The sequence below is a fragment of the Enhydra lutris genome, unplaced genomic scaffold (assembly GCF_002288905.1).
Source record: "Enhydra lutris kenyoni isolate GAN:26980312 unplaced genomic scaffold, ASM228890v2 scaffoldscaffold53, whole genome shotgun sequence".
In the NCBI taxonomy this organism is placed as follows: domain Eukaryota; kingdom Metazoa; phylum Chordata; class Mammalia; order Carnivora; family Mustelidae; genus Enhydra; species Enhydra lutris.
The window spans coordinates 12194019-12216156 of NW_019154137.1; the positions used below are offsets into that span (position 1 = coordinate 12194019).

Genomic DNA, 22138 nt, shown 5'->3' on the forward strand with positions numbered 1-22138 from the left:
TAGAAGTAATCTCCTTGGGGCGCATGGGTGGCTCAGTTGGTTAGGCATCCAACTCTTGATTTCGGATCAGGTCATGATCTCAGGGTCCTGGACTGCAGCCACACATTGGGCTCCTGGCTCAGAAGGGAATCTGCTTGCCTCCCTCTCCCTCTACCCCTTCCCCCACAACACGCATGCTTTGCTCTCTCTCTAAAATAAATAAGTAAATCTTTAAAAAAATAAAAATCTCCTTTAAAGAAAATTCCATGTGTTTTTGGGACAAAAACACCTAATTAAGTTTACATGTATAATTACCTTGTTGTATAACAATTGAGTCAAGTCTCAGTTTTATCTCTGCTCTTTCTACAATCCTTTCTTCAACAGTATTATCAGTGATGAGACGGAACACACGTACTGGCTTCTTCTGACCAATACGATGTGCTCGATCCTAGAAGATAGAATCCTAATATAAGATATTGGGTATTTTGGATAAAATATATAGTACAGCCACAATATGCTATAAAATTCTGAATATAAAATTAGTTTCTGAGCTCTCTAGACATGCCACTTGTTAAAGGATAATGAATATTAAGAATATCTATGGGGTGCCTGGGTGGCTCAGTCAGTTAAGCATTTGCCTTTGGCTCAGGTCATGAGGCTCAGGGTCCTGGGATCAAGGCCCCTTCTGGCTCTCTGCTCAGCAGGGAGTCTGCTTTTCCCTCTCCCTCGGCCTGCCACTCCCCCTGCTTGTGCTCTCTCTCCTCTCTGTCAAATAAGTAGAATCTTTTTTTTTTCCAAGAAAAAGTTATATCTAGAGGTCCCTGTGACCAAAAAAAAAAAAAAAATCTGCCAGTATTATACTATGCTAGAAATAGAAAACTTCCAGAAAGGCAACAGCCAAAGCCCCTTTAAGATGAGGACTAGAGGGAGTTTACTAAGCAACTTTAAGCCACTAAATGCAAACATCTCCCACACTATCAAGTAGTTTTGTGAGGGGCAAAGTAGTTAGCAAATGTTGCTATGGTGGCAAAAGTCTGCATAACCAAGCAGTTCTTTCTGCTTATGGAGGCAATTCAGGGATATATAATAAAAAGTAATAAAAATCAATGGTATATTAATATCTTTATTATATGGTGGTCTAGAATTAGTCCTATGGTTTATAGTTGGTAAAGGTGACAGATGGCAAGTTCTGATAATACAAAAAATGCTAGGGAGAGTGTTTTTAAAACACAGAAGCTGCTAGAGCAAATGGAAGAAGGGAGGAGGGCAGGTGAGAAAAACAAAGCAAAGAAGCAAGATTCAAAACAGCCTTTGAACTAAATATAAAAACACTAGAGCTCAGTAACAATTTCAACAAGGCACACTAAATGAGAATGCAACACCTCTACACAAATTTAAAATTTCAAACTCAAATCAGTAAATCATGAAAGATATACTCCAACAATTTCAATGAAATGAAGTGCTATCAACAAGTTTTCCAGTTTAGTAACCCTATATCTCACTGGGACTTACTTCTACTGAGTCATATTAAACAGGTAGCTCAGTACCATGCTAAAATAATGATAAAAAATCATTTTGATTTAAAAATGTCCTGGGATGCCTGGGTGGTTCAGTCAGCTAAGTGTCCAATTCTTGGTGTCCGCTCAGGTCATGATCTCATGGGTCATAAAACTGAGCCCCGCATCAGGCTCCATGCTCAGTAGGGAGTCTGCTTGAAGATTCTCTCCCTCTGCCCCTCACTCCACTCATGCATGTGCACACATGTGGGCACTCTCTCTCTACAATTACAAATAAATCTTTAAAAAAATTAAAAAATTAAAATGTCCTGATGGTCAATGTTTTAATTCTGTTACCAAAAAAAGGGGAAGGTGGGGAGTTCTCTCCCAGGTTTCAGCACCAAAAAATATAAATATAAATATATATAAAATTTTTAAAAAGGAAGGACTTCTAAAGCTATGCCTCACTAACATATGACTTTAATTGCTTCCAAAAATAGTAATTTATCCCATTAATTGTTGAGATTTTGAGTGCATAGCTATTTTGCATCTTTGTACTTCTGAAATTACTTTTCTTCATCTCAAAATATGAGTCACACTAGCAGAAGTTGTAGCTCTAATTCAATAAACGACAGCATGACGACAGGTAAAAGAAATAGCTTCTTCAACGGTCTTTAAAAAAAGGGTAGGATAGGGATGCCTGGGTGGCTCAGTTGGTTGAGCAGCTGCCTTCGGCTCAGGTCATGATCCCAGCGTCCTGGGATCGAGTCCCACATCGGGCTCCTTGCTCAGCAGGGAGCCTGCTTCTCCCTCTGCCTCTGCCTGCCATTCTGTCTGCCTGTGCTTGCTCTCTCTCCCTCCCTCTCTCTCTCTGACAAATAAATAAATAAAATCTTTAAAAAAGAAAAAAAAAAGGGTAGGATATTTTCCAATGGTGTCCTTAGGTATCAAATGCTTTCCTGGAATATATTCCTTTTTACCTTTTTATTTCCTCATCCAAAATGTTTTATTACAAAAGTTGAAATACCTCTCCCAATTTTAGTGCTGAGGATTTTAAGATATCTAGTTATCCAGAAGAATTAATATCAACAGGTCACTTTTTAACCCTTTTCATTAAGGCATATGTGTATGTCCTCTTCAATATTCAGTAATAGGAAAACACATTTCTGTTTCATGATAAATGCCAAAATAGACACACAAATGCTGTAGCTGGATTTGGGGTGTGTGCATTTGTTTTAGTTTCCTTTTTTGTTTTTCAATAGCATAGCATCTTTGTTTTCCAAGATAATCTATTTTAACTTCTAGAAAATCTCCCAAAAATTGTTGTTGCCCTTTTATCATAAGTTATGTCTGTGCCTCATAAATAACAGTAGTATGCCCAGCTAAAATAAATTTCTGACATAATTAAAGATTACTAACCATAGCCTGTAGATCAACCTGTGGATTCCAGTCTGAATCATATAATATAACCACATCAGCACTTGCCAAGTTAATTCCAAGACCTCCAGCTCTGGTACTCAGCATAAAGATGAATTTGCTACTATTAGGAACATTAAAGGCCTCTATTGCTTCCTTTTTTTAATTGACATAGGAAATAGAAGAAAACAAAGAAAAATAAAATTATATTAACAGAGTCCTTAAGAAAGAAGTATTTTTTAATCATTTTTTTATTTATTTACAGCATAACAGTATTCATTGTTTTTGCACCACACCCAGTGCTCATGCAATCCGTGCCCTCTCTAATACCCACCACCAATATTTTTAACATACATGTTCAAAAGCCCACTTTATGATATTCTTCCATCTCAAAAATACTTAAGCATATATCTATATACTGTACTGTGTGACTTGCTGTAGAAATTATATTACATAAAGTTCCTAATATTTAGAAGCTTACATCAATAGAGACAAACTCAGAACAATCGCATAGACAAATTTAACTAGGCAAGCAATAAATCATTTAAATTATTTAAAGCAACAACAGTGAAAATATTTTGAGGGAGAGCTGAAAAATATCTAGGAGATAAAATGTCAGCTAACTCAACTTCATTCCCTTTAGTTTACATAGGATTAACAAAGAAGGTATAGTTTGGAAGACCAACCGAGAAAGAAAAATGTTCAGAAATGTGAATGAGAGAACTGGATAAAGGGGAGGTTAAGCAGATTTATTTCCATATGGTGACAAGGGGCAAACAGGAAAGTAATGAAGAAATTCAATAAGGTAATCCAGGGATACTTAGTAAAGAGTCTTAAAATTAATGGGATGTTAATATCCCTACTATATAAAGAGCTCATACAAATTAATTAGAAAGAAACACCAAGACCCCAATAAAAGAATGAACAAAAAAAACAGGAAAAAAGGAACAGACAATTCACAGAAGAACAAATACGAATGGCTAATAAATACAAAAATAATGTTCAATTTCACTAGTAATCAAATAAATGTAAATTAAAACATAATACCATTTTTTGAAGATTAAAAAATTATAATACTCAATGTTGACGTGGGGGCGGTGAGACGGGCACTCTCATACATTGCTGCAGGGAATGGAAATTGGTACAACCTTTCTGGAAAGCAATTTGGCAATATGCATCAAGAGTCTTAAAAATGTTCATACCCTTTGACCCAGTAATTCCACTTCTAGGAATTTATCCTAAGGAAATAATCAGAAATGTGCACAAAGATTTATGTATAAGGACTTTCACTTTACCATTATTTATAATAGTGAAAAATTGGAAACAACCTAAATGATCAACAATTGGGAGATAGATTATTTATAGTATGTCCACTGGATGTAATATATTTAAATTATTTTTACAATAAATTTTATTATTGGTATAGGAAAGAACAACATAATGCTGAGTAAAAACGTTACCAAACTTTATATATAGTATATGTAATATAATATCAGCTTACTTATATAAATTATATATACAAAAAGAGACTGGCCAGAAATACTTTTATTTTGCAAATTTCCTTCAGTAATCATATATTACTTTTATGATCAGAAAATACAGGAAGTCAAATTTTTAATGAATGGAATGGCATGGTCAAAAGTTGCAGCAGAGAAGGTGACACTGCCACAGTCCATATAGCATGTAGAGGGCACAGTACAGAAAGCAGCATGGTGTAGTGAGAGGCAATTTGGTGTAGAGGAAATAGCAAAAACCTGGTGTTAATCATTACCATTTATTATATATGTGTTTCTAAGCAAGCTTTTAACCTCTCTGAGACAATTTCAAGTAGAAAAAAATGATACTAGTAAATTATACTTTACTGAGCTGCTAGGAGAATTCAATTGGAACTATATACTGCCTAGCTTAGAGTCATTGCTTGACAAATGTTAGATCCTTTCCCTATAAAAGTGAGGAAGCCAATTAAGTAAAGGTTATAGGAACTGAGTCAGAGGATGACGAGAGACTCAGCTAGCTGAATTTAACTGTAGCAATGAAGAAAGGGCAAATCTGAGAACTACTGAAAAGGAATTGCTGGCAAATAATTAGAGTAAGGAATCAAATGTGGCTTCCCCTTCTTACTAGGAAAATAGACAAAATGACTATGTGGACAACAGTATAATGGAAAAAGTGGGGCATTTCAAAAAAAAAAAAAAGGAAGAACGAACAAAATTAAGAAAATAAAATAACAGCTCTGACTTTGCTGTACCTAAAGTTAACATAGGTAATTCAAAATCTCTGAAGGGAGAAATTATTTGAAATTTTAAGAAACCAGAAAAATTTGGGTATAACTTGGTGAAGTCCACATTGCTCATAAGCAGGGAGATCAGTCAGAAATGTAAATTGGCTATTTGAGGTCAGAAAGCACCTACTTTTCTGCCTTAGTAACATCTTCATTCCAGGAAAAAGGGTCATTTTGAATACCACGGTATGGCTTGTGCTTAATGTGGATTTGGAGAAACCCATTCTGAAGAATAAATCAGCAAAAGCCAATCAAGCTTCAAGTTACGATTTTAGATAAAGTTAACTACTATAGAGCAGGAACCAGTGCAAACTTTGAAACACCCCCTATTTGTAAATGTTATCAAAAATATTTCCCTAGGGCACCTGGGTGGCTCAGTTGTTAAGCATCTGCCTTGGGCTCAGGTCATGATCCCAGGGTCCTGGGATCGAGCCCTGCATCAGGCTCCATGCGCAGCGGAAAGACTGCTTCTCCCTCTCCCACTCCACCTACTTGTGTTCCCTCTCTCACTGTGTGTGTGTCTCTCTCTCTGTCAAATAAATAAATAAAATCTTAAAAAAAATTCCCCAAAATGGGTAGCAGGTAAACCCTTAATATGAAAAGTGCCTATATGCCTGCTATGGACCTTATCCTATGCTACAACCAAGCTTCAATAAGGAAGCACACAAGGGACAGAGTGCTCACTGAAGTTATAGAAGGACAGGGACATGGACTGAGCCTGCGGCCTGAAATGGGGCCCTAAAGCTGAGAGGTAAAAGTCCTGTGTGCAATTTCATGACATGTAGTATATTCTGCACTACAGTTTAAAAACTGCATTCATATCTATTATACCCAATAATCCTCACAATATTGTCAAAAAAGAGGCCTAGGTATTATTATTACCCTGATAATAAAGATACTAAGGCTCAGAGAATTAAATAGCTTGCATACACTACAAAGTGGTGGAGCTGGTACTGAAATTTAGGTCTTCTGAAACCAAGTTCAATGCATTTTCCACTATACCATGAAATCACAATATTTGCCCAGAGCATGAGGATAGACTTAAAAGAGCGACCAAAGACAGAGCCTTGAAGGACCACAGAAAAGTGAAGCTAAATTAGCAAAGCCCTCCCCCCAAAAAAGTATTTAACATTAGACCCGTGACATTCGTGAGGGATAATCTAAAGATCTGTAAGCACTCCCAAATTTGAGAAAGACACTGGGTGCTAGGTAGCCTTCCTCACTGGCTAAGTAACTCAGTCCTATACACCAGCCTTTTGGTATTCCAAGATACAAATGCATGATAAGCACCTATACCTATGTTGTCCAATTTCGGTTTTATAAAAATCTAACACTGAGATTATTTCCTTTACAAATTATTGTTTCATGAGTCTTTAGGGTTGCTCATAAACTGGAAAAATCTCAACTGTTAAACTCCACAAATGGCGAGGGTCTACTGTAGGAAGCAAATCAAGAAAAGAAAATGGCAGAATCAGAGATTACAGAGTAGAATGAGAAACAGTAACCAGAAGGTCAGAGATAGCAGTGGTTAGAAGAGTTAAGGGTGTAATGGTATAGTATCATTTAGATAAGTAAGGGTGTCTTTGAAGACCTTGAAAAGGATGCTTTGTAAAGAGTCAGTATAATGCAAGCCAAACTGAAGAACTGAGAGAGACAGAGAGGGGTTAGGGAGAAATTCAACGCACCTAGCTATTTTATTAAAAGGCCAAAGTTCAAAACTACGTAATGATGAGAAACATGGCTTAACTGAACTCTGATTTTTGAAGTTTTATTTTCTTTTCCTCACCTCTCTTTCTTCATGTGGGGTTTGTCCATCCAGTCGACAATACTCATAACCACGCCACATACAATAATCCTCCAAAATGTCCAGCAAGCGAGTCATCTGGCTAAAAATGAGAACCCTTGAACCTAAAACATTTCCCCCAAAAAAGCAAGTTATTCAACTTGTATAAAAACTAATTTGAAAATTACAAACACATAAGCAAACGTCACATGTAATATAAATATATAGTACATAACACTTCATGAAACACATACACATACACCTTCGAGGAAAGCTATACAGAATTATACATTGCTGAGTTATGCATGTTTAAGGATTTCAAAACCTTCCACACATACTGAGATGATTTAAAGTCTGCCTTTTCTCTGTCCTGAGGATGTGATTGGTACACACAACCTTTCACTAGACTACTGCAATAGTCTCCCAACTAGTCTCCTGTTTCTCAACTCTCGTCTTCAGTAGAAGTCCCGTACTGCTTCAACGGTTCTCCTCCAAACATACAAGTCTGATTGTGTCAGCTGACACAGCAAAATCTTCTATAACAAACCTTCCTCCCCACCTTCTAAACAGTCCACACTTAAAGCATGTGGAAAAGGCCTTTCATAATCTGGCCCCATCCAGCTTTCCAGATTCATCAACAGCCACTCTACCCCAAATACTGTAAACTCTGCATTCCCTTTTTTCACACTTCTGTTTCATTGTCCTGTGAAATGCTTCCCTCTCATTCTTCCCATGATTTACTCCTAGACATTCTCCCAGGCTCACTTCAAATGTCGCTTTTTTGAAGATTTCCCCAACTCTCAGTTTCTCAACATATGGCACTTATCACAACGAACTACAACTGTTCCTCCTCACTACACTGTGAGTTTGTCCAAGGCAAAGACGATTCCTAGCAGATAGTAAGTACTCAATATTTGCTGAAGGAGTGAATGAATGAAAGAATGATGATATGGAAAATGTTATTCATATACAAGGCACTAATATAAAAAGTCATTTCATGTTAATGTATAGATTTGTAACTCACCCTGTTCCTTGAGTTTGGCCAACAGTTTATCAAGAACTACCATTTTACCACTGTTGCTGACGATGTGCTCATCAGTGGTATAAGGTGGACCAGGTTCAGCACCATCAAACAAATAAGGATGGTTACAACACTTCCGAAGCTGCATCAGAATGTTTAAGAGTCGCATCTTGTCCATCTTGCCAGCAGAGTTTAACACATCAATATCTTTCATCAGGATTTTTGTATACCTAAAATTTTTAACTATAATTAATCATTTACTATATGTAGTTGATGAATCACTAAATTCTACTCCTGAAACCAATATTATACTATATATTAACCAATAGGAATTTAAATAAAAATTTGAAAAGAAAAAGTAAAAAATAGTTTTGGAGAACATGTGGTGAAATAGGAAGATCTTATAAACTGACATGGATATGTTAGTACACTCTTTCTGAAGGGCAATTTGGCAAGACAGATAAAAAGTTTTAAAATGTGAAAATTCTACATCTGCAACTTTGTCCTTTGTAGATAGCAATGTAAGTGGAATAATGTTCATCACAGCACTGTTTGTAATAATAAAAGTTATAGCAATCTAAAAAAAAGTTCAGTGCCATCAAGCAACATGCCTTTGGTGATCAGCATAGAGTCCTATTTAGGATAAACAACAAATTCAATTTTGAGACTAAATCTGATCAGCAAAACTAAGAAACTCTTGAACATTTTAACTTGTATGTTGCCTACAAACCTGTTTCTTCCTGCTTTACTCATTGCTACAAATTGCTATCAACTGATTAACTATTCAGATAACCATATCTGATAATTAATTATTCAATAACTAAATATTTGCTGAAAGTTGGCATCCAACTTTTACTTGTTTGAACTAAAAACAATCACAATTTCTTATACCTAATTTTCATAAAGCATTTTTTTCTGATCCATAAACATTTTTCATTCTCTTTTGTTGACCTTTACCCAGGTAAAAATAGACCTATGTATCCACCTGAACAGTGATTAATATTTAATTATAATAACTGCCAACTTGTATTGAGTGAAAGTGCCAGGTACCATGTGAAGGGCTTTATATAAATCATCTTGTTAAATCTTCACAACAACTCCCAGGTATGTACTAGAATCACCCCCACTTTACGAATGGAAATTCAGGCAGTAGTAAGAGAAGTAAAACAACCTACTCAGGGCCACAGAAAGGGAAAAAGTCAGAGTTTGATCTTATGTCTGAATTTAGAGAAATATACTCTTCACCACCACCCTATACTGGTTTCAATAGTAGAGAAGTCATTACATATTATAAGTGATCTAATTTTGTTTATATCAGCAACATTTTTCTTCTTTTTTTTTTTTTAAGTAGACTCCATACCCAACACAGTACTTGAACTCATGAGTCTGAAATCAAGACCTGAGCTGAGATCAAGAGTCAGATGCCTAACCAACTGAGTCACCCAGGTGCCCCACAACATTTTGCTTCTTTTAGCAGCATTATTACATAAGCATGTCTAATTTATGATTCCTTGTATCTTCTCTTGTCATTTCCAGCTTTGCCTGTATTTATCAAACCAATTCAGCGTCTATTTTTATAATATCCACAATCACTACTCAATCCACACCATCTTACTGATGTTTATTATTATCGTTATTACTACTTGCACTGATGGAAAAAGCAAGAATACCAAAAAAATGTGCAAGTGACATTAGCCTCTTTAACACTAACTTGACTCCACAAACTAAGTACTATTATCCCCATTTTATAGAAGGGAAAATGAAGTTATATAATTTACCCAAGCTAAATAGCTACAAAGGAGCAAAGCATGTGATTCAAATACAGGTCGTATAATTAACGAGGGCATGTGATATAATGAGCACTGGGTATTATGCAAGACTGATTAATCAATGACCTCTACCTCTGAAACCAATAACATGTAATTAATTGAATTTAAATTTAAAAATATTTAAAAAAAACAAATTACAGTTCTATAGACTCAAAGCCCATGCTCCTTCCCAAAGGCTGAGTAAAATGAATATTTTTGGTGAATACCAATTTTTTATCAAAATATTTGAATTACTTAACTTGTTATTTAAATAGAAAATGTAAATTTTGATCTAAAGGCACAACTAAAATTTTTTTTAAATTTAGCTTTGGAGAAAGCTACAAAGCTAGATTTTAATAAATCCTTACACATAAATGAATTCCAGTGGAAATAAAATAGCTTACCATTCTCGTTGCATTTTACTCAGTCCCAAGTAAATCTTTATTTCCTTTTTAGGAGGCAAGCTCTTCTCTACATCAGTTTTTATACGACGTAACAAAAATGGTTTTAAAACCTAAAAAAGTGATAGTTTTTATAAAAGTTTGTAAGATATTTAATATTTAAACCACAGCACCCTAATGCAAAATTTACTTCCCAATGCATAACCTGAAAAACACTATCAATACCAGTTGCCAATTTTCTCAATAAAAAAGAACAAATGGCCCATTAAAAAATCAGAACAGGGGCCCTAAATTAGATATTCATAATTTGATGGCACAAAATACATTAAAATGTAAGACAACAAGATAATTGACTACTGAATAAGCACGAAAGCATCTTTTAAAAAAAAAAGGTTACTGTCATACAACATTTGCTTCTTTATTCTGTATAGAAATAATTTTGATGGTAACAGAAATTTTTCCAAAAAAGACATCCAGATGACCAACAGACACATGAAGAAAAGATGCTCAACATCACTCATCATCAGGGAAAGGCAAATCAAAATTGCAATGAGATATCACCTTACATCTATCAGAATGGCTAGTATCCAAAAAAAGACAAGAAATATCAAGAGCTGGCAAGGATGTGGAGAAAAGAAACCCTCATACACTGTTGGTGGAAATATAAATTGGTGCAGCTACTGTGGAAAACAGTGTGGAGGTTCCTCAAAAAAATAAAAATAGAAATACCATGTGATCCAATAATTCCACTCCTGGGTATTTACCCATAGAAAATGAAACCACTAATTTGAAAACATATATGCACCCCTATGTTTATTGTAGCATTATTTATAATAACCAAGATACAGAAGCAAACACCTAAGTATCCATTGACAGATGAATAGATAAAGAAGATATGGTCTATATATATATACGTGTGTATACATATATTCATACATACACACATGTATATATATGTATACATGTGTATATATGTGTGTATGAACATATACTATATATACACACATTACATACACACACACACACACACACACACACACACACAATGGAATGTTACTCAGCCATAAAAAGGATGAGATCTTGCCATTTGTAACAACATGAATGGACCCAGAAGGTATTACACTAAGTGAAACAATAAGATTTTTGAATCTTAGAGGAAATCTAAGTCAGAGTATGGATCAGAGAGTCTCTACAAGTGAGATAAAAATGCAGGCCATTTCAAAATAGTTAAACATATGAATTAAGAGATAATGGTTCAATATTAAGGAAGATATGGATGACTAGAGAAAAAAGATGAAATAATCAGTATATACCTGCGAGACAAATTCTATCACAGGAAAATAATAGAGCTACCATCACCTGTAGAGTATGTGCAGTGTGGCAAACGGTGCACTATGAACTTTACAATCCAGAGTACTAAATCCTTACAATAAATCTTTAAGGGAAATGTGATTATTTTAATTTTATTTCTTTTTTTAAAGATTTTATTTATTTCTTTCTTTTAGAGGGAGAAAGAGAGAGCACAAGCAAGGGAAGGGGCAGAGGAAGAGGTAGAGAATCTCAAGCAGACTCTGCACTCAGTGAGGAGCCCAAAGTGGGGCTCAGTCTCACAACCCTGAGATCATGACCTGAGCTGAAACCAAGAGCCAAACGCCCAAATGACTGAGCCACCCAGGTACCCTTCAATTTTATTAATTTAACTGAAGTCATTTTGCTAATAAGTGGTAGAAGTCAAATTCAAATCAGATCAAGCTGATTCTACAAACAGCTCAGTCCCTGGTTAGCTGTTGTGAGCCTGGACAAGTTCCTTAACTTTTCTGAGTCTGTTTCCTAATCCATTCATTAAAAAAAATTATGGTATATGTCTATTACAAGCATTTTAAAATGAGGATAATGATACCTATTTCCAAAGCTGCTGTGAAAATTTATGGTAGTATTTGTGTAGAGCTTAACCACAGTAGACATTAGTAAACAGTAGCCACTATATTAGAGATCTATAGGAGGTAAGGAAAAGGAAAGAGTGAAAGACAACTTCTGATCTCTGGTTTGGGCCTCTTAAAATTGTCCAAGAGAGATTCCTTATGAGTTAAACTGCCTGTGAGATATTTAGAGAAAGACTTAGAAGGCAGTAGGATATACAGGAACTAGGCAAGAAATAATGGAAAGATAAATTTGGGAGTTATAAGTAGATAGGTGGTAGCTGTAACCATAGGAGTGGATCCCCAGGGAGAGCACATATGAAAAAGAAAGTCAAAGACAAAGCCCTACAAAACACCAACCTTTCAGGGGCAGACTGAAAAAGAAAAGCCCATAAAGAGGAATAATATGAGTGGCCAAAAAGGTAAGAGAATATCCAAGAAGAGAATCCAATTCCTACCAGAAACCAGGTAAGAAAGGGTTTCATGCGGGAGTAGTTAGAAGTGCTAACCAGTACAGAGAAGCCAAAATACTGAGCAAAAAGTGTACCCTGAATTCAGCAACTGGAAAATGATTAAAGACCTTCCAAGATAAGTTTCAGTTGTGTAGGATGGATAGAAGCCAGTGGTCAATGACGCAAGAGTAAATAGGAGATCAGGTAGTGGAGATGGAGAAAATAAACCACTTCTTCAAGAAGCTTAGCTATCAAGGGAAGACACCAGAATCACAGCTAGAGACACACAGTGTGAAGAGAGTACTATTTTGTACATGCATGAGGGTGGGTGTGTATAGGTATGAGTTTGGATTATAATACAGCACATACTTGAGCATGTTTACATGTTAGTACAAAGAGTGAATATAGAGTGAGAGCTAGAAAAATCAGTCAGTAAAATGGATAAATTATGGGGAAAGTTCCCATAAGGAAACAGGGAGAAATGAGATCCAGGGTTCATGTCAGAAGACTTAGCTACTGACCAAAGAAAATACCTCTTCCCTTCAGAAAGAAGGTAACACAGAGGCATATATCCTTGGAAGCTGGATTTCCTTGAAGGAGTTCCTACCTAATAACTTTTCCTTTTTCTTTGAGAAAATAATGATGTAACTTACTGAAAAAGGAGGAGTGACAGAGAGTATCTGGGATGGAAGTCTTGGGGTGATTGGGAAAGGTCTGAAGCAGCTGTTACTGGAATTGGGAAAGAATGCTGTAGAAGGCCATGTTCAAGGATTGCTGACATCATCAAACACCAGCTTATGTTATAGAACGTGAAACTGGAGTTGTTCCAACATGTACAATTGTATACCCTTCTTTATCAGTGTTGAACAGCCTCAGTACAGAACAAGTCACTCTGCTAGTAAGTGGTAGAAGCAGAATTCTAACCCAGATGACAGAGACGTTACAGTATTATGGTTTTGGGCTTCCAGGAAGAAATGGCAGATGGACAAGAAAAAAAGAAAGTTTGGGAGTATTGGCAAAAGCGTGGTTCCAGTGATAGAAAATGGACTCATTGTCTGATAGAGAAGAAAATAACAACAGGAGCACCTGACTCACTCAGTTGGTGTAGCCTGCAACTCTTGATCTTGGGGTTGTGAGTTCAAGCCCTATGTTTAGTATAGAGATTACTTAAAAAGTAAAGTCTGAAATAAGGTGATGGATGAGAAAAAGCAGGGATCCAAGGACTGGAGGTCTCTGTAAGGTAACAGAATAAGTACAGAAGGGAGTAACATGAGTGAAAGAGCTAAAAAAAGGAGACAAGAAGTTGTTATCAAAGAATTGAAAACTGGTATTTAATGAATGTGAGGGGTCACCTGGAGAAGAGTGGATGACAGAGAAGAGGGTGGAAGGGGGACCTGCAAGATAACTTCACCTTAAAGGACGAGTTCTATGCATGATGGTGGAGAACTAGTGGCTTACAAGTGGCACTGGGGAACTAGGAAAATATAGATGCCATCTTAAGGACCTGTGGGGTAACAGCCTCTACTGGAGAGGAACACATTATCCATGCAGGAGAGCTAAAGCAAAAAGGCTATTTCCTAGACAGGCTAAAAAGAGAGCAGAATTCATTTCTCAAAGAGGCTGTCAGAATGACTGTGAGGGAGACACAGTGAGACTGAGCCAGGAGGTAAACCTACAAGTTCAGATTCTATGGCAGTTTGTTTTCTAGCTTGGAATACATATTTAATTACTAAATTTTCTTATCTATTACTTACTGTGTGAAGTCTTTCCACAAGTTTTTGATCACCAAGACAATTTTTAGTGTCAAACCAAGAGTCAAAGTCCTGTGGAAGAGTGAAAATGCTGAGGTAAGCATACAGGTGGTTGGTTGGTTGGTTTTTTGTTTTTGTTTTTGTTTTTGTTTTTGTTTTAAAAAACTCGATACTGTATAAATTCCTGTACAATGATACAACAGTATTTCATTTTAAAAACACTTTCAAAAATATGTTTACTGTGATGGTCAATATTATTTATTTCTCAAAAATAGCTAAAATACTGAGGGAGTTAAAATTTGAACTCCACCAGCACTGTTTCCTTAAAAGACTTTTATTAGGCTTCCGCATACCATAGTACCATTACATCTAGTTAAAAGTTACTGTATAGTGACTAACATGCCATAATAATTTTAAAAAAAGAGTTTGGAGTAGGAGTAAGAATATAAAATTGAAGGCACATAATGACAACAAAAATTTTAAACAATAAAAATAAATTAAAGCAAGATAAGGTATATAAAGCAATGGATAGCTGAACTTGGTACTTTTTATTACCAATTAATATCAGTAATGAGGAAAATAAGGCTCCAAAGTCCTTACATCATTCAATTCAGTTTGCTGCACTAACTTAACCTTATTTTAATGATAAAAACAATGTAAATCACACATTTACAAAATGTTGTTTTTTGAATCATTAATTCAATCATTAAATCATTAATTATGAGCTCTTTCGTACTCACCTAATATTAATGACTACAATAATCAAAGACCATTTTAAAGACTCCACCTGCCAAACTAGTATATAGAAAGCCTTTCCAATTTAATTAAAAGAAAATTTTGAATTTACAATTATGAACTCAGCCTATCTCATTTCAGAAGTTGTGACAGTAGTGCAATATAGGCAAAGTTTAATAGGCAGAATAATCTCAAAGAAAAGAAATATTATTCCTCTAAATAACCCCATTTAAAATATTTGTGCTTAAGAGTTCTTTTTTCTGAGAAAACTGAAACACACAGATAAAGAATTAAAAATGAAAAAGAATTATAAATTTCAATCTACATTCTATGCTTTGAAAACAGATGTCTATGAACATAAGAAAATTATATTTAAAACATATGACTTAAACTTACATCTGCAGAATTAAAGACATCAGGCAATAAAAAGTTGAGTAAAGCCCAGAGTTCATGCAGGTTATTCTGCAAAGGCGTTCCAGTTAGGAGCAAGCGGTTGGTTGACTTGAACTCACGAACAATCTCTGAAAGCTAGAAAAATAATAGTTATGTTAACATTACTTTATTTATTAGAATTCTCAAAATTCAGTTCTTTATCCAACCATGTTTTGAATAAAGCAAAACTCGAAAATTATTTTTCTATAGAAAAATATCCTAGCTCAGGTGACATTGCCATAATGAATCACAACTAAACAAAATATTCTAGGCATTTCTACACCTACGAGAATGCAAATCATAGTCATACCTAAGACCCCTCCCTCACTTCAAAAAATGTATTTCTCCATTTTGGGTCCACAGAAATAGTTTAAACTCCATGGAATCCAGGCTAGTCACTTTACACAATAATATCTCCTTCTCCCTGCCAATCATGTTCATCTACATACCTAGCCAAGTTCTAATTTGGCCTGGTGACAGTTTCTAAACACCAGAGCTGCACCCATTTTTCCTATCTTAGATTAACTTTCTAAATATAAGACTATGAAAATCAAAGCACAAAAGCATAAAAGAACAGCAACCTTATCAATAAAAATGCACATTTTTATAACACTCAAACAATTATTCTCTAACATGCATCTTTTTTTATTGGGTATTAGTTTCAATTTGAAATTAGTATCATCCACCTGGTGGTTTTCCTCCAGTTCTGTCCCTGTTTCTCCCAAAGTAGCCCAGTGATCCAAAGAGAGGTTCATCGTAATAACTGATGCTTTTCCTACTGTTGATGGAGTTGAATGGCAAGAAATATTGATATTTTTCAAAATTAACACCATACTCTAATTCACAGAAATCAGATAACTCCAGGAATGATTTTTTTCTAATACTTATGAATACACATAAGCTGGTAAGCTCCTCAATAAAAGCCAAATCAATGCAAATAACTTTTGTACACCAAATATTACCAAAATATTAAAATACTGTAGCACAACAGAGTTAGGCTGCAACAGATATAGCAAATGAACACCTAATTTTCTTTATGTTAAAAACTGTGCTCAATTTTCATTTGCCTCACATTCAATAATTTAAACTTTAAAACATTTTTAAAACTAATTTTCATTCACATTCTGTGAATAAAATCACAATCTTCCAACCCTTTTTAATTCTGAATACACAGAAGTAAACAAACAGACATGGTAGTTAAAAGAAAACTTTAACAATGATATTGAAAACTGGCTTACCTTAGATTTTTCATTCTTTATTCTATGAGCCTCATCAATGACTAGGTATCGCCAATGAAACTTTTTAAATACAGATTTTTCTTTAATTACCATCTCATAAGAAGTAACACAAACATCCCATTCTCCTGGCATCATTTCATCACGAATAAAAGCAGCCTAATGCAAAACAAAGTTCCTCATATTAAAACACACTGATAAGATGGTCACAGAATTAAAACATCAAGAGAATATTAATAATTCTAAGAGACTTGGGAATCATTTAGTCTCATCCATTTTAAAGATAGAAAAACCGGGGCGCCTGGGTGGCTCAGTGGGTTAAAGCCTCTGCCTTCAGCTCAGGTCATGATCCCAGAGCCCCGCATCGGGCTCTCTGCTCAGCAGGGAGCCTGCTTCCTCCTCTCTCTCTCTGCCTGCCTCTCTGCTTACTTGTGATCTCTGTCTGTCAAATAAATAAATAAAATCTTTTTTAAAAAAATAAAGATAGAAAAACCAAGGCCCAAAGACACATCTGTGGGCAATTATCTAGATGACATGTTAATATATTCATTAACAAAAGAAGCAAATGCTTCCCTAAAATGACTACAGCATATCCAATGAACGAGAGAAAATCTTAGCACCAGAAGAGGACTACATTACTAGGCTCTCTTCATAGGACAGACAGTCCAAAAAGAAATGGGCAAAGTAAACTGCCTTCTGAAAACCATGTTCTTACCAAGAGCCAAGCATTACCAACGATTACCAACACAGATTTAACAAATGAAAGGAACTTAATATACATGAGTGATTTCAACCTTTTGAAATCTCTTAATATGTTCCTTCCCTTTCTAGCAGGAATGAGTCACATATTTTGTTAAGGTTATGAAAGCCCATCAATGCTTTTGTGAACTTCCTGATGTTTTGAGGCTACAGATATGATTTTATAAAGGGGACTTGCTCTATCTAGTACAGGAGACTATTTAAAACAGTGAGACTATTTAAAACTATTTTTAAATCTTCACAGGCAGTGGCCAACATAGTAGCCAAGCTGACTGAGCATTTTCAACTTGTACAAACTGAATTCCAGATGTTACAGGTCAAAATAAAACCACAGAAGTTAACAGGGAGCAGCCAAATCTATATTGAGAAAGTTCTGATTAGTACTGTAAATCTGAAATTACAGTGCATAAACAAAATAACTGTTCACTGCAAACTCATTATTTCATAAAGTCAGTTACGCACCAAACACACTGTGGACTCATTCAACAAATATTTACTGAATGCCCATATATATAAAAGGATCACCTGGACTAAAGTAAAGAACAAAAAAGATCTTTCTAGAGGTCTCAGTTGCACTCTGGGAAGTGGTCATATTTAAAGAGCTAATTAAGACATTAGGGAATTGGAAGCAACATAAAAAGAACCAGGGTGCCAGACCGCTTTTAGTCTTGCCAACACTTTATCTTTCTTTGATTTTGCGAAACACTCAGTTTAATGGTTCCTCCTATAGTTTCATGAAACATATGCATACTTTTAATTTAAATTACCCCTACTTTGAATTTGTGTGACAGAATATTTAGTATCATATAATCCAAAAGCTCTCACTTATGACAAAATTAAGGCCCTTCAAGAGTCACTTAACGTCACACAGTCAATGGCAACTCTAGAACTAAAACCAGATCTCCTGTTTCCATGTCCAAGATCTTTGATGCCTCTGGAGTAGAAAAGGAAGGAGCCAAAACTCAAGTTAGGGGGTGCCTAGCTGGCTCAGTTGGTAGAGCATGCAACTCTTGATCTCAAGGTTATGAGATCAAGTCCCATGCTGGTTGTGGAGCCTACTTAAAAAATATGTAAAAACCTTACTTGGGATTCATACCTCTATATACTTCAGGACTACATTAGCATCAAACTGGATCAACAGTATTACTAAGAATTACCCAACTCAATCAAATACCTGTTATAATCCTCATCAAATTTTAATAAAATATTGACCTCATAAAATGTTTACAAAAGACCAGGAACTATAAAGACCCAATATATCTATCCCATATGGCACCAAGATTCAAAATCTGTCTATAAGTAATAATCTGGATTTTCTCTATACATACTGACATCAATCTCTAAATGTTGAATATAGTACATTATTTATGTTATTAATAATTACCAGTTTACAAACTCTTTTGCCCATGGCCCACAGTCAAATTATAGTTTAGGTTGCAATCCTTAAAAAAAGGAGCAGTACATATCCCCACCATGTGTGAAACACTGTGCCATTTTCCATTCTATTGTATCTCAATGTTTTAAAAAATTGTTGTCAGGGCGCCTGGGTGGCTCAGTTGGTTGAGCGACTGCCTTCGGCTCAGGTCATGATCCCAGAGTCCTGGGATCGAGTCCCACATTGGGCTCCCAGCTCCAAGCGGAGTCTGCTTCTCCCTCTGACCTCCCCTCTCATGCTCTCTCTCACTGTCTCTCTCCCAAATAAATAAATAAAATCTTAAAAAGAAAAAGGAAAAAAGAAAAGAACAGCAGTGATAAGAGCGAGCTCTGAGTGACTAATTTGCCACTGAGAAATATTAGGCATAGGGAAGAATCAAGCCTGTAATTCTAAATTTATGAGCTCTTTATTTCAATATTTAAATTATTTATAAGTTAAATTTAAATAAATTTAAGTAATTTTTCTTCAAACAAAATGATAAGAATAAAATTACATAATTCATTATGTTACCATTCTTTTTTTTTAAAGATTTTATTTTTTATTTATTTGACAGACAGAGATCATGAGTATGCAGAGAGGCAGGCAGAGAGAGAGGAGGAAGCAGGCTCCCCGCTGAGCAGAGATCCCTGATGTGGGGCTCGATCCCAGGACCCTGGGATCATGACCTGAGCCGAAGGCAGAGGCTTTAACCCACTGAGCCACCCAGGCACCCCTATGTTACCATTCTTTTGAGGATATCTTTTGATAACCTATCTAAATATGTAAAAGAGAATAAATCTTTACTCTAAACTATGTCCTCTGGAGGCAACATAAAGGCAAAGTTTAATAATATGCTTTCTAAGCTGATTATTCATTTTGATATTTTTGCATAATTTATTTCTTTTAGATTAATTCTACAGTCCTAAATAATTGTAGCCTACTAGATTGACAAATGGATAATTTAAGCAAGAGCCCAGAATTTCTAATATCTAAGAATGTATGCAGATATGTATTTTTCTATTCAGAGACCAAAACTGAAAGTTGTGTCTATGCATAAACACAAAACACAAGGCTCTCTGTACAAATAGAAAAGATTCCAAGCACACTACAGGTATACGTATATACCAAGTCAAAGTCAAAAGTGAAAAATTTAAACATAAATTAAGTCATGCAAATTTACAGTTTTGGTGTCAAAACAGCACAAATGATAGAGTCACTGAAAAGACACACTGTAGATAAAGAATTTTTTTATAAAAAGTTATTCAAAATGCAACTCAAAAATGCTGAGGTTAATGACCTAGTTGAAATTAAATGCAGATAAGCATAGTAATGGATTGTCTGGGGGCACCTGGGTGGCTCAGCTGTTAAGCGTGTGTCTTCGGCTCAGGTGGTGATCCCAGGGTCGCCTGCTTCTCCCTCTAGTCTATTCTAATGTCAAAGTCGTTTTCTTAGACTCAAGTTAATTCTGTTTCATTCTGGCTTTCAGTTACTGGTCCTAGTTCTGGAGAAACTCAGCTACAAAGACCAAGTACCTAGGGTGCCTGGGTGGCTCAGTTGGTTCAACAACTGCCTTCAGCTCAGGTCATGATCCTAGAGTCCCCAGATCAAGTCCCGCATCGGGCTCTCAGGGAAGCCTGCTTCTCCCTCTGACACTCCCCTTGCTTGTGTTCCCTCTCTCCCTGTGTCTCTCTCTGTCAAATAAATAAAATTTTTTTTAAAAAGTAATGGATTGTCTGTTATTAATAAGCAACACATCTACTTCACAAGAGTGTTGTGAGAATTAATATATAAAAGGCACTTACAACAGAGCCTAAGAGAGTTATTTACTAGTAGCAGTCAACTTCAATGTCTTTTATGGTTAATAGCATACAACTTAACCCCAGAAATGATGTTATTCTTGATGGCCTCTTTAAGCCTATTTCTCACTTACTCTCACATCCTTGTCTCCGACGAAACAAATAACACGGAGGGATGGGACCCATCGTTTAAATTCATTCATCCAGTTGTATAAAGTAGACTTTGGAACTAAAACCATGTGAGGTCCGGGAATGTTTCGGTAATGTTTCAGGTAACCAAGCAAAGCAATCGTTTGTAAAGTCTTACCAAGACCCTGCATTATCATTTCAAAGAAAAAAAATCCGTAAGTGTTTATTTAATGAAAACATTTTATTAGTAATAACATTACAAAAGACATTTGTCAACTATGTCACATAGGGAAAAATTTAAAGACTTTTGTTTTTTTAAGTGAATAACAATTCCAATTTGTTCTTACTGTGTGTACAAAAAGAAACCAGGGGACTTGCAGTTAGAAAGCTCTTTGTTACTCCTCTTAAAGGAGCAAACAGTCTACTTTATAATTTTTTCTAGAGGCAAAATTAGGAATTTTGTGTATATGTTTCACACTCATTTCCTTTACCAGCCTGCTTAGATATTAGTTTTTCTTTCCCATTGTTCCCAACATTATTGTATCCCAGGCATGAAATATTCAGACTATGCATTTCAAGGGACTTGTGGCTCTCTGTACTTGTACCTCACACCCTTGAAGACCTATGGAACCATAAAAGAACAGAACATAAAGGAACTCTGCAGCCAGAAAGGGCCTTAGAGATCACCTGGTCTGGTGAACTTTTTTAAAAAATAGCATACTGAACGCCACAAACCCACCACCTAACTGATAAGAAAGGGAATGATGTTCTATGATGTGTGGCCTTTTAAAAGAGTTTCTGGCTTTATCTCTATGCAAGGTATATATTTGCTTTTATAAACCCAGACTTAAACTATTTTTATAGGGTTTATCCCATCTAATGTTTCACTTAATGAGATGCATCAAAACCTTAAAATATTTAAAATTCTTTTATCATGTAATTCCATTTTTCGGAATCCTCTGGAAATAATTTGAAAGGCGCAGGAAAACTAAATTACAAGGGCTCTCAAAACAGTATTATTACATACCATATGTACATATATATTAACCCATATATATTAAATATACAATATATATACTACACATCCATCCAAATGACCTGCAATAAGGGAGAAGATGAAAAGAACTATGGTAACTTCCCAAGATTAATTATTATAGAATTAACAATTATTTTTACAAATATTTGAATTATGTAGAAAATATGTGTGAATGTGAAGAAATTAGAAGATCATGTTATATGTAAAATATGATCTCAACTATATAAAATAAATACATTTGGACTTAAAATACTAAATGAAATACGCCAAAATGTCAACTGTGATTATTTCTATG

General features: G+C 35.4%; 1 protein-coding gene across 2 annotated transcripts in view; it reads right to left on the reverse strand.

Moving 5' to 3' along the window:
- The window catches only part of LOC111157257 (SWI/SNF related, matrix associated, actin dependent regulator of chromatin, subfamily a, member 1), a 70788-nt gene that overhangs the window by 38809 nt on the left and 9841 nt on the right, over window positions 1-22138 (reverse strand). Inside the window, exons 6-15 of one of the 2 annotated variants that reach the window (XM_022518530.1) lie at window positions 20813-20992; window positions 16713-16868; window positions 15439-15570; window positions 14311-14379; window positions 10189-10298; window positions 7980-8206; window positions 6959-7080; window positions 4094-4129; window positions 2895-3047; window positions 295-427 (exon numbers count right to left, since the gene is read on the reverse strand). In XM_022518530.1, coding sequence (XP_022374238.1) covers window positions 295-427; window positions 2895-3047; window positions 4094-4129; window positions 6959-7080; window positions 7980-8206; window positions 10189-10298; window positions 14311-14379; window positions 15439-15570; window positions 16713-16868; window positions 20813-20992 — 1318 coding nt within the window. The remainder of the gene's footprint in view (window positions 1-294; window positions 428-2894; window positions 3048-4093; window positions 4130-6958; window positions 7081-7979; window positions 8207-10188; window positions 10299-14310; window positions 14380-15438; window positions 15571-16712; window positions 16869-20812; window positions 20993-22138) is intronic. The other variant, XM_022518531.1, reaches the window with a different exon arrangement.